We start from the raw sequence: 13,430 nt of genomic DNA, 5'->3' as shown, positions 1-13,430 counted from the left end.
CGGAGACGATCCGTGCCAGGGAGAGGGATCCTTGTACTGCGGAGTGTATTAACACAGATGTGGCGCACAATAGGCAGCAGATGGTGAACGGGATCAAAAGGGACTAGCCCGACAGTGTCCCACTCGCGTGGTCGCAGACACAAGGTTAAAGTCAAGTGAGTTTTTCACAGGGTGAGGTATAGGAATCGCACCCAGGCAGGGAATCCTTCGGCTGCAAAATGTGATTACCCAGTTATTGCGCACAGATAGCTGAGGAGTGTGAGCGGGATCAAAGGGACTAGCTCGACAGTCTCCCGCACGCAACACAGCATACACAAGGCTTCAAATCAAATGAATCAGGCTTACCCTCCAGGGCAAACACTCATTGCATGCCGATTTTTAGCTTGGGTCTTCTGTTCAGCCACAACACACTGATGGGTTGAGTGGTGCTGGGAAGCTGGGGCCCCGCCTGTGCCTGAAGCTGGTATGTTGAAGAGTGCACAGGACCGCAGAGCCACAGAGCCAAAGACCAAAGGCTCTGCTGCCTGACTCCGCGGCCCACTCTGCGGTGTGCTGGTGGTTTTGTAGTGAAGCAGGAAGTGGTAGCAGATAGGCAGCAGAGACCGACTAGATTTTCCAATGCACTACAAAAGTCCAAGCAAGAAAGGCAGACCAAAGACTCGAAGTTATATTGCTGTGTTGTAGTGGTAGGGCAAGCATAGGATAGAACAGGTTTTGGACAGCAGACAGAACTTTATTGTGAGACATCCTGACAAACACGTATTTGTTGTTTTCTTTGAAGTTAGGCAACCCATCATCATAGCTATATGGTTAGTTGAGGTTTCCTTTTTGTTAATAAACTCAGTTAACCCTTGCCCTTTTGTCAGTCTCCTATGTCTGACTTGCCACAGTTTTTTTTTTTTTTACATTGGATTAACTTCACTCGTATTTATTCAACTATATTTTTCCTACATTGTATTGAACTTTTATGGAGATATTCTCATAAAGTAGTGAGCTGAACTGGCACTAGCTACTTCATATATGGGATCAGTGATGCCAATTAAGCTTTGAACGAGATGGACATAAAGCCACACCTTTCTGTCAATAGTGAAACAGGCTGAAAATGCAGGCATTACAGCAGAATTATAAAGTTTGCACACTATCTACTGAGAATTAACCACATTTTAACCATCAGATTTATTTAAAAAGAAAAAGAATTACCTGACTCATTCGGCTAACAATGCTTAGCAAAGGAGGGAAACCAACCTAGGAAAAGATAAAATCGGACATTAGAACAGAGAGCATCGAATAGGAAGACTAATCTACTGTTAAAAAAAAAAAAAACATTAACATTGAAAGTTGGCATAAAACACTGCAATAATGTAAAGAGAAGCATCCGAACTTGTTATGGTCTATTTCCCAGAATTTCATTTTTGTAGATCTTATCTAAATTTCAAACTCTACATATCGCATATGTATTATCACTTCAACTACTTATTGCACATTTCTCAGTTTCATTTGGTTAATCTTTGCCTTTATTGTTCTCATTAGGGTGGGTCACTCCTACTGTTGCCAAATCTTGCTACACATTCAGCACATGTTGAAGATGAGCTGATGTGGCTGATAGGACTTGGTTGTGTAAGTGTTTACATTAAAATGCAGTGCTTATGCTGCTTCCCATTCTTTAGTCCAGTCACAATCTGGGAGGATTTCTGTGGATACAGAGTAAATATAATTTTATTTCAAGTAGTACAGAAGTCAGCTTGTCCCAAACAGGAAAGCCCCAGATCTTTACTGATGTAAAGCGGCGGAGCCATGAGAAGCCATTATTTGTTGGTACCAACTGTAATAGAGCAGAAGGCTGTGCAGCTGTGCTGCAAAAATCTGTTCGGAACAAAAGACTTGTTCAGTACTTCGGATAAGTGAATGATAAAAGGGAGGCTGCTTGATAAGAGGAAAGCCGGAATATTTTATGTACACAAACAATCTCCCGGACACTTACAAGTACTTGAGGGTGCATAAATCATTTTTCGACTGAATCCTAATCTTTGTGCCAGTTTTGTAGTAGTGTGCATATAACCTCGGCCCATGAAAGCCCTACAAATCCTTTCTTCACAGCTAATATGTACAGACTTATCGCAATCATCATTCAGCCTATATTGTGGTTCCCAGTTTTAAACTTTTAAATTATGACTATTTGCATTGTTTGATCAGAGCATGAAATTTGTGGAGTCTAAATATCTCAATGTCGCCAGATGTAAAGGGCCAATGTACTAACAGAAGCCACATCCAATACAATGACAAAACAATTAGTTACTTTTAGGAGTCTATATTCCATCCTCCCGCGGACATGATTATAAACAAACTAACTTCCCACCGTTAATTAAAAAACAGACAATATTGAGAAATGGAACAATCAGGAGATATCATAATTGGGATGGGTCATGGAAATTAAGATGAATTTAATTCCTAGACTCTTGTACTTTTGGCAAGCTATTCCAATTAAAATTCCTAAAGAAGCCCTTCACACTTTCCAAAAAAAGATCTTTGCATTTATCTGGAAAAGGAACAGATCCCGTACATCAAATAAGTATTACTAAGTACTAGAAATGGCGGATTGGGAGTGCTCAATGCTTGCAGATATAACTTTGTGGCACACATTTTGCCTGTGGATGTGACTTATTAAGTGGGGTCAGATTGAAGTTATAGTTACTGGGACGAGTATGATGAATTTCGGTATTCATGATACTGTCTGCCGTTTAACATCTGTGCGTGGATCCTCCCGGGTGTCCTGCCATTCCAGTTACTACTAGCCTTCGGGTTAGTGTCACTGGTTCTTCCTGTGGGGTCAGGACCACGCTGTGTTGGAAAACTATTCCGGTGTCTTCCTTTCCTTCTCTGCTTCACTCTCTGTGGCTCTGCAGAGTATTCTGCTGGATGGTCTCTGCAGCGTTTTCAGACCTCACGGTCCACCTCTACCAGGTCACACCACCACCTGGGAATACACATACCCATTTTTCATTCCTGACGGCTCCTGCACCACTTACCTTCTTTGTTCTCCACATTCTCTCGACCAAGGACCTCCCACAATGCCCTGACTTCTCTCTCCTAGGTTCAAACTTCCCGGGCTTCACCTGCTTGGTGAACACGAATCCCTAATACAAGTCCATCTTTGCTTTTTATGCCTCTGAGCTGGATCCTTCCCATCCTTCTTTCTCTTTTCCTGGAGTATTCTTTCTTACTCCATTTGCCGTGGAGGATTGATCAGCACTACTCCTGCACTCTTTTTCACAGTGGATGTGTGTTGGGTTCTAACATTAGAAGTTGTGTTACAATAGCAAACAGTGCTCAGTTTAGGTTGTGTCTTTTGAGGCACGAATGGTCTGAGGGGCTCATAGGAAAGTGGGCCACGTAGATCCTTCGCAAAACAGAAGTCCCTTTCCCCAAACGAGGAGTCTCTCCCTGTGAGGGCCTGCTGACCGGTAACCCTGTGGGGAATGTTGCATAGCGGGCTCAGTTCCCTAGCCTCACAGGGAAGGGCTACCCTCGGGGGAAAAATGACATGATCCAGTGAATTGTCGTCACAAAAGCCAAATTCGAATTAGATGAAAATGAGATTCAACTAATCGCAACAACGTCATTGGATTACGAACCTGAAGGTCAAAATCAGTGGAAAAAGAGATCTAAATACAATCTAAAATTAACACTTTATAAATTACTTGATCGCTTTGACCCTTAAGACCAATTATCTGATATTTTTTTACATTTGTTTAACATTTTATTTTATTAAAGGTTTTCATACAAGCAAGCAAGGCGGCTTCTCAACCCACTTTTCCCCCTATACACCCGCCCACCCCCCTGATAACGGTACCTTACAACTTTCTAAAACGTAACACTTCGGTTGTCTTAGAAATATGGAATAGGAAAATCCATAGTTCCATTAAAATCCCTGCCGGCCTCCTGGGCCTTCTACGTCGTGTCTGGGGAGTAGTCTGAATAGAGGTGATAGGGGGAACCCTCCGAGGGGGAGATTAAACCAGGATCAACCCTTAGGAATCCAAGGTAATTCAGGACTTATCAGCCCGTCCTCATTCTTGAGTTCGGTATTCCCTTGTTTTATTTCTTACAATATTTACTTAAGAATTCTCCCCAAGTGATCTCATATGGCACGGCCCTTCCATGGAGCCCTGCAGTTATTCTTTCCATGGTAAAAATATTTGTCACCACATTCAGCCATTCTCCCTTGCTTGGGGTCTGGGCACACTTCCACTTCATCACTAGGGAGGCCCTCGCTGCGAGCAGCAAGGGCGCTGCCAGCCCCCCTACCCTTCCCAGGTACCCCTCCAAATCCTCTAATCCAAACAGGATCAGAAAGGGTGTACTGTTTCGGTGAACCCAATCCAGTTCCCTAATCCAGCCCAGCATTTCATCCCAAGAAAATGTTCACTCGGGGGCACCCCCACCACATATGCTTGTAGTCGGCTCGGTCTCCACATAGGCACCAACAGTTGGGCTTCACAGGCTGAAACATTTTTTGTGACCCTAGCGGGATCATATTGCCATCGATGTAGCAGCTTAATGGCATGCATTTTGTATTGACTGGAGATTGAAACCTGGGAAGCCACTTTACATAGAGCCAGAATTGTGGGTTTGGCTATCTCGCTCCCCATGTCCCGTTCTCATCTCCGTCTCAACTTTTCCGTATAACCCTTCCCTACGATCACCAGTTCCCTGTATATAGACCCTAACAGACCCTTCAACTTTTTTAATCCAGAATTTTCTCAAAGGAGGCGAGATCTCTCTGTATCACCTCTTTCCATTTCTCCCCGTGAGCACCCCTTTCAACTGGAGGTAGGAGAAGACTGAGAGGGTCCCAATGCCCAGCACTCCCTCCAGTTCCGTCACAGAAATGAAGGACCTGTCTTTCAACAACTGACCAACCCTCTCAAGGCCTGCCTCGAACCATGTCTGGAATCCCTCTGGATTTGGGATGGTGTCACGTATTTCAGGTGCCCATAGGTGGCTCAGTGGAGAAGGCCACGTCATTATCCCCTGCATATCAGCTCCCCGTCTTCATATTCCCCAAATTGTACCCAGAATCGAATGGGGGAGCCTGCCCCAGGGGGAACCCATAACCATTCCGCCACAGTGGCAGGGCAGAGGCGGTGATTATCCAAGGTGACCCACTGATCCTCTTTCTGCATTCTTACATGCGGTATGAGGACCCTCAATTGTGCTGCTTTATAATATAATTTCATATTTGGGAAACCCCCTCGTCCCCCTATCCTTCGGTAAGATGAGGACCTCCGGTTTTTCCCTAGCCATAACAATTTCACCATAGCCCTTTTTATCTCTCTAAAGTACGCCTCCAGCATCTGGATTGGGAACATTTGGAATATGTAAAAGGAACCTCGGCAGACATACCATCTTCAGGGTGTTGAGGCGCCCTAGCCAGGATATGGTCAGTTTTCCCCATTTTTCCAGGTCCGCCCTAAACCCTGTGAGTAGCATGGGGAAGTTGGCCTCAAATAGGTCTCCCAGGTCCCTAGTGATGTAAATCCCTAAGTATTTAAGTGCACCTATGTTGACCGTTAACCCAAGTGGCTCAAATCTTTCTATCTCCCCGTCTCCATCCTTGTCCAGGGGGGGAACAATACTGACTTTGCCCTGTTGATCTTAAATCCAGCAAGGTTACTGTAACGCTCACCTGGTATCTACGGGGACGTCACTCAGCCTGTTCTGACCTCTTACGACTTCGAACCCTTCCCTGGAGTCTACTCAACTGGAGACTGGGCCTGAAACACAGGATTGGTAGAGTTTAACTCCCTATTGTCTCTGTGTGCTTGAACCCCTTCTTCCCCGGGGTCCAACCCTTCCCTTTGATCCACAGCTCACCTTGTTTTCTTGGAAAGTGTGCTCTCCGTCCTGCTTTCAGCGCAGGGGCGCGTTGATTGATGCAGGCTCGTTGCTGCCTAGTTACTTCACTGGCAAGAGTCTGACAGGTAAGTATAATGAGTCTTTTGAACAGTTCTCTAACTTCGTTCCTTTCCTTCCTTAGATGATGGCCGGCGTCCGGGGATGGCGACGTGCTGCTGAGATGAGTAGCGCTGAAGGTGAGTGAGAGCGTGATGCGCAATGCGACCCTTTCGTATTTGTATTGAACCAAGTTCTTTTTCTGTGTCTTTTAGGTGCCGCAACGTTTTCAGCATGGATGCCGGTTATGAAGAAGAAATGCGGTGAGTAAGCGCGGTATGCAGCGCCTCTAGAGGTTTCCACGCTAACCTGGAGTGTCTTTTCCCTCTTGCAGATGGATGAGAAGTTACAGAGACAGAGTTCCCCCAGAGCGGCTGGGATTTTCAAGTAAGCGTTTGAAGCTCGTACAGTCTTTAAGCTTACTAATGCCTTTTTTCTGTTCTTTTCCCTTTTCCAGGAAGCAGCGTGCCGGGATGGGAATGACACCGCCGAAGATGCCCGCAGAACAGAAGGAGCAATGAATGATGGGCAGAAGCGCCGCAAGGTAAGGCTGTTCCTAACGGTGTTCTTGCAGGAGCTGAGCGCAGGAGATAGATGCAGGCCTACTGGAGACTGATCCGAACATGGTGAGTGGGTGTTACGCTGCAGGTGCAGAAAACACAAAGCATGTTTCTCAGCCTGGGCGTGGCTTAAATAGTCTCTGGGTATCCCAGGTGTCTCTGGGCTGAACCACACCCAAAAGACTAGACTGCACATGCAGTTCAGGGAACCGAAATATGTGGGGGCATCCATCTTGTCCCCATCAATGCACTACAAGTCCAATCCCCAATGTTATCCTATGGGAGTGAGTGAGTCTGGTGCCACAAGCGCCAAGTCTGACTCCAAGTGGGTCTTTGGAGGGATGGAGAGGCTCTTGAGGGCCATGTAGGTGATCGTGGCCTGGTTCCAGCCTGACATCTTGGAGGGCTGGGGACATGAGGGGCAGGAATTATGACAGTTACCGTACCATTCAATCACCCAGATCTCCCTTGGCATGGTGGCCATGGGGTTCTTTACATGTAAATGCATATCATCTGTGTATAACTCAACCTTGTAGCCAATTGCTCCCACTCCAAGTCCTTCCACCAGCGGGTCTTCTCTGATTCTGAGCCAGCGGTTCCAGGGAGAGTGCGAATAAGATCAGGGAGAACGGGCACCCCCGTCTCGTGCCCCTACTTAGGGTAAACCAGGAGGAGAATCCACAATTAACTGCCACACATGCCTTGGGGGAACCATATACTGCCATTACACCACGTCTGATCTTTGAACCCAAGCCCACTTTCTTACTCCACCCGGTCAAAGGACCTTCCTGCGTCTACTGAGAGGAGTGCCAGGTCCCCTCCCATCCACCGAGCCTTGTGGATCAGATGTAGGGTGTTCCTGAATGTATCCACCCCCGGGCGTCCCTTTATAAAGCCCACCTGGTCAGAGTGAATCAAGTGGGGCATGATTAGTTCTAGTCGGGCCGCTAGGACTCGAGTATACATTTTAGCATCAATATTGAGAAGAGAGATGGAGCGATAAGATCCACAGAGACGAGGGTCCCTACCTTCCTTGGGTATTATCGTAATTAACGCACGGGAGAAGGATTCCGGGGCCTCCCCTGATTCCAAGATATCATTAAACAGTTCTACTATGAACGGGATGAGAGGGGTTATAAAAGCCTTATAAAACCCTGCTGAGAAGCCGTCCTCCCCCGGGGTCTTAGCGCAGGGCAATCTCGCCACTGCATTCCTGATTTCCTCGGCTGTTATAAGAGCTTACAGTGCATCGGCCTCCTCTGAGGAGAGCCTAGGCATCTGAATTTCCTCCAGATATTTTGATATTTCCCCGGCCTCCAGATTAGTATCACTTTTATATAGCTCCTCCTAAGAAGAAGCAAATGATTCTCGGATCAAATTCTCCCCTTGGTCCTGTGGCCCGTCAACCCCTTCTATGGCCTTTAGCCATCGCTCGGCCCGTTGGCCCCCAAGCCTAGCAGCCAGAATAGTGGCCGCCTGGTCTCCTTTTTCATAAAACTTTGTTTGAAGAACTGTAATATCCTGATTATTTGACCTTACTCCCAATACCCATTGTGCCCACTCCCTTTTCTTCCAGGCCCCTTCCCTAATCAGAATCCCCCTCCATGTAGTCTTTCCCACCTCCCAAACCATGCTCTTCGAGACCTTCCCGTATTATTTATTTTGAAAAATTCTCAATCTCCTTGGTCATCTCCGCATGGAACACTGGGTCTTTCCACAATGATTTGTTACATCGCCATTTAGACCCCCTGGGCACCATCCCCTACCAATCCAGATCCACCGACACCATGTCATGATCTGACCAGGTTATCAGGGAAATCTCGGAGCCCAGCGCTTCCTCCCATAATCCCCCAGAGAGAGATATTATATATATAATTCAGGTGAAGGTGCCATGTGGAACTGAATAAAAGGTGTAGCCTTTTTCCCCCTGATGCGTGTGCCTCCATATGTCCATCAGTCCATAAATCTCTAACATTTCCAGGACCTCATCATAGGCCAGTCTAGGCCCAGCTACCATGCCCCACCCCCTTCCCCGGCCTGACTGTCCAGCTTCAAATCTGCCCAGGCATTCAAATCACCCCCCCGAATATTATATGGCCAGAGATCGCGACCATTACCTTAGGCAAAGTTTTTTCAGAAACCGCAGATGGCCCCGATTTGGACAATTAATTGTGGCAAATGTGAATCCCCACCCTCATAATGTACCCTGAGACCAGGAGAGCCCCTTTGTGACCTCCATTCGTTGCCCCTTACCAATCAGGATTAATCAGCCTTCCTCAGGGGGCCTGAACCCCAGTATTCCTGTCCCAGTGTCCTGCCTGGGATTCTTGGTTCCTCCCCATGAGCGCATTTTGTTTCCTGGATAAACATTGCATCACAGTGGCCCTGCAGAATTCCCTTGATACCCATGACCTTTTCGTGGGAGAATCCATCCCCTTAACATTTAGCGCCCCCACCCTCAGACGGCTATCCCCGTGACACTAATGGCTACATTCATTCCACTATCCCCCCACCCCCACCTCATACATACCCTTACAATGCAGAGCGGCCTTGCCCCGTAGTTCTGTCTGCAGATAACCGAGAACCACAACAGTAGAAAGAACTGAACCACACACACAACCCCGGCATCCCACCCCTTTCCCCCCTTAGTTACCCGCACGGACACCCAACTCTTTCCGGTTAACATCACCAGAAAAAGACCGGACCATCAGTTGGGAGCCACATCCCTGGTGGTCCGAAGCCCCATACACCTCATTTTCGTTGAGTCCTCACCACACCTCCCCAACCCAGACCCAAGTTCCACACTTTTCAGGCTGTTGCCGTCCCCCTACCCTCCCCCCCCCCAATCGACTGACCAGAGCCCTCAACCCGGGAACCAGCTCTAACACAACAAATTAGTGGGCTCACATGTTTCTCCAGTCCCGTTGCTCCCGGTGAGGAAGCCATCTCAGCCCTGTGCCTCAAAATCTTTATTTCTCGTCTTAGATCCTGTGTCTACCATCAGTGACGTGTTCAGCTTCCTGTATTTTCTGGTTCCCGGGATAGGTCTTCTCCTGGGACCCTTAATCAGCCACTGTATCGTCCTTTGCGTGGTCTCTGGAGTTTTTTGCTGCACCCGTGTCTCCAAGCATCTCGCTGGTGACCCTCCCGATATCTTCCTCCGTCGTCAGTTTATACTTGTTTCCTTCAACTTCAAAAGAGACGGAAAAGGGGAATCACCATCTGTACCAGACTCCTTTTTCATTTAGCCATTTGGTTAAGGGCGAGCACAGCCTCCTTTTGGCTAGGGTCAGGGAGGACAGGTTCTGATAAATCGTCACTCTTGATTTCCCATACGTGACCGGATCCCTCTGCCTTATTTTTTTTCAAGATTTTCATTTTGTCAGCATAATTGTGAAACCTGACGAGAACCGACTTCGGACACTCTGCGGCCACACCAGCCTGGTGAATTCTTTTCATCTTGGCCTCGACGATGGTGTCATCCTCGAACACCAATTTCGTGACCTTCTCAGTTTGGATTGCCAAAAAGCTGGAGGTGGTTCCGCTTTTCGCGGTTTTCCAAATCTTCCATTTTCATCCTGACCTCTTCTTCTTGCTTCCCCATTTCTGACAGTCTCATATCCATTTGTGTCTCTAGGGTATCAAGCAAAGATTGGTTGTGCTCGACTTCCTCCAGTCTCTCCTCCATTTCATCTATCCTTCGGTTGATCCTGTCAACTCTGCTCCGAATGTCCGCCCTCATGTTCCTCATCTCCTCCATTAATGCAGCAATGTCTTTTTTAGTGGCTGCGGATATCTCTAGTGCGGTAGCCATGTCGGGATGCGCCTTACCCCCCCCACTCCTGTGCAGCTGGGAGAATAAGTATAGGCTCCCAATTTCACTCTTGCTTCCATGCACCTCTACCAGTCCCTGTGCCCCGACTATTTTCAGGTGTCTTCTCTCATACCAAATGGGCACACGTGGCGAGTGCTTTCTCAGTGTCTTCTCCACGAGAGCGTCTCTGGGCTGGAGGGTTTACTCTACGGCCACGGCCTGGGAGGCAGGTTCACGCCTCAATATCGGGGGTCCTAACCTTCCCAGACACCCTACTGCTTCTTTTCCTCCTTCATTGGGGCTCTCCGTGTCCCCCTCCTCCCAGAATGAACCTAACTCCGATGCCGGCGAGAATAGTCTGCCCCATGGGTCCCTCAAGTAGGTGGCGTGTCCTCACCCTTTGGGTAGCCTGGTGCCTTAGATGTGGGGGTCTCCCTTGTGTTCGGCATGCGCTCCTTCTGCCCTCACGTTAGTTCTCTTTCCAGTCACCAGCTACAAGCTGTTCCAGTTGGTCGCCCTATTCCTCACCTTCGTAGGTGGGTCCTTACACCAGTCCACCCCGATTCAGGGCCATCAGTGAGCACTTCCTCAGGTCTAGATCTCGGTTATCCTTTGTCCTCCTGCAGATCATGTGGGGGGGGCGTGTCTTTCCCCTTACCTATGCTGTTTTGGAGTCCTGGGTTGCTAATTCTGCCACTATAGAGGTGGTTCAATCTTGTCCTGTTCGGGTTCAGGTGCGGTCCCTCCACTCCTTGGGCTGTGACCCCCACCAGCCTGGGCACATGATAGCACTTGTACTCCCCTCTTGCGTATCGAGCGATCACTTGCTCTCTCTATGGTAATCCATCTAGGGCTTCAGCCGTCTGTTCCCTCCGCATTATGGACTGTGTCTCCTCCAATCTCCAGGGTCCCATGTCCACTGGTATGTGCCCCACGTATAGCAGGCGCTCCCCTGGTCTTCCCTTTATATCCTCTAGGGGGTTGTGGTCCTCCTCCACTTCCAGCTAAGACCCTGGGCCCCAACTACATGGGGGGGGGGGGGGCCTTGTGACCCTGCAGCGTGCTCCCCGCGGGCTGGGATCGTTGCTCAAGTTGCCTGCCGCGGCCTCCCTCTGGAATTCGTTTTCTACCATCGGGCTGGCTCGAGCACGCTCTCGCAGGCACCCCTGCAGGGAGGGTGGATAAATCCTCCCACCCCCGTCGGAGTGGGTGTTGTGAAGGGGGTGAGGGATGTAGACTTACTCCCACCACCCCCCCCACAACTCCCTCGCCAGAGTTACCGCCGTAATCTAGGCACCAGCGTCACCGTCGGATTCTGCTTTCACGCTGCGTGGGAAGCGAGATTTCACTTTTGCTTTCCCCGCAATGTTCGGGTGCCTCTGCTCAGCAAGTATTGGGTCAAACCCAATCGCTGTTGGGGCCCCAGCTGCCACATGGGTTCCCCAACCTTATCGTCCGTTCTGCTGTGCGCGAGTGTGGGGGGTAAAAAGTGGGGGCTCAGACCACTTTTTGGGACCATGAAGCACACGGATCACGGAGAGGCTTCCTGCATCCGCGTGCCCCCTGGTGGCCGTAGGAGTAATTATTTTATATGACAAAAAAGGAAAACACATCAGTAGAGATTGATGAGAAGACATGGGTCATATGTGGGCCTGAAATAGGCACCACAAATAGGGAGTGCTTGTACAAAACCTGCTATAGATGGTACATACCTCCTACTAGAATCCTTAAAATAAATCAATCTACCCCTCATCTTACCTGGCGAGGGTGTGGGGAAGAAGGTAGCCCGATACATATGTGGTGGACCTGTTCAAAGGGGCATTTTTTCTGAATGAAATGCTGCCCCAAATCAATATGTGGACTCATACTGCTGATGGATTCTGTAAACATACTCTTGGAGGGCACAGGAGAGAGGGGCATCTTTCCAATGTCTGGACACCCAGAAAGCATATTTGCACTTCGAGGCCAAGATTATAAATCACACAGAACAGGAAGAATCCTGAGGGTCTGATCCTGCAGTTGTGGTGGGGGGGGAGGTCTGAGACCTTGCAGCTAAAAAGGTCACCGCACTGTGAAAATATATTGTAGTTTAGTGTTCTATAGGTATGCATATTGGCCCAAGCGCATTTGCATCATGCTACAAACCTACTGCTACAATAATGGTGGCCACGTTCCACGTTGTCTTTTTGTTTTATTCGCCATCTTGGATGCATTGTTCAGTTCAGTTCCTTGCTCATTTCGCCTTTCTCACACTGAACGCAGTGAAGACCGCGGCATGAACTTTGTTATTTACGAGACAGGAATGCACATTCTACTCAGCGTGTTGTTGGTCTTACACTGTAGAACCTTGAAGTCCTTGCAGAAGCAGAGCTAATCTATAAGTTAAGAGCCCGCCTGTCTCGACCATGTTTCTCCATTGAGCCATTAATTGTAATAATGTGCAGCTGCAACGTGCTCCTCTGGTGAAAATCCTGTTTTCCAAGCTTCAGAGCGGACGGACCTCAGGCTCCCAGAGCAACATAAATAAACTGTGCACCAGGGAACACAATATGCCCCCACGCACGACTTTGCCCCGCTCCCAGAAAGTAAATTGTCAAGAGGAGGACGGGGAAGAATACACAAAGATTGTCTCCTACACGGAAAGGTCATGAACCCTATAGACCCTATTACATGAGGGGGCTGGACAAGTGTATCATATGTTATTCCTGAATGTATATATGCATGACACCCTGGCTGATCGAGGCACTCTCCTGCCGCAGTGTATGTACGCATGCATTTTTGGGGTGCTGAGACCCCAGTCTGGACTGTAATAAATACTGTTGTTGGACGTCGTGAGTGGCCATTTCCATTTCTTTGTAGTAAGCTTCATTTTGTGGTCTTTCAGATGGCGCCAGAATAGGCACCCTCCTGTTGATTTTCCATTCGTGTTGGAAGAAGACGAGGCTGTCGGATCGAGATCAGTGAGTGAAAGACGCCCCTGTACAAGAGACGTGTTTCTGTGCAGACTGCTACGCCTGATCTCTGGCCAATCGCAGCACCCAGAGGACGTTGCAGTGAGGGTTCTGGAATCAAGGCTTGTTATGCCTGTTTGGGTGATTTGCCAG

At 48.4% G+C, this 13,430-nt stretch overlaps 1 protein-coding gene across 3 annotated transcripts in view; it reads right to left on the bottom strand.

The window, feature by feature from the left end:
- The window catches only part of GEMIN2 (gem nuclear organelle associated protein 2), a 704,794-nt gene that overhangs the window by 397,889 nt on the left and 293,475 nt on the right, over positions 1-13,430 (bottom strand). For all 3 annotated transcript variants that reach the window (XM_069637505.1, XM_069637504.1, XM_069637503.1), the window contains exon 6: positions 1,201-1,245. In XM_069637505.1, coding sequence (XP_069493606.1) covers positions 1,201-1,245 — 45 coding nt within the window. The remainder of the gene's footprint in view (positions 1-1,200; positions 1,246-13,430) is intronic.

The sequence above is a fragment of the Ambystoma mexicanum genome, chromosome 14, assembly GCF_040938575.1.
Source record: "Ambystoma mexicanum isolate Mex_15411 chromosome 14, UKY_AmexF1_1, whole genome shotgun sequence".
NCBI classification, from domain to species: Eukaryota; Metazoa; Chordata; class Amphibia; order Caudata; family Ambystomatidae; genus Ambystoma; species Ambystoma mexicanum.
This window is presented reverse-complemented; position numbering and strand designations above follow the sequence as displayed.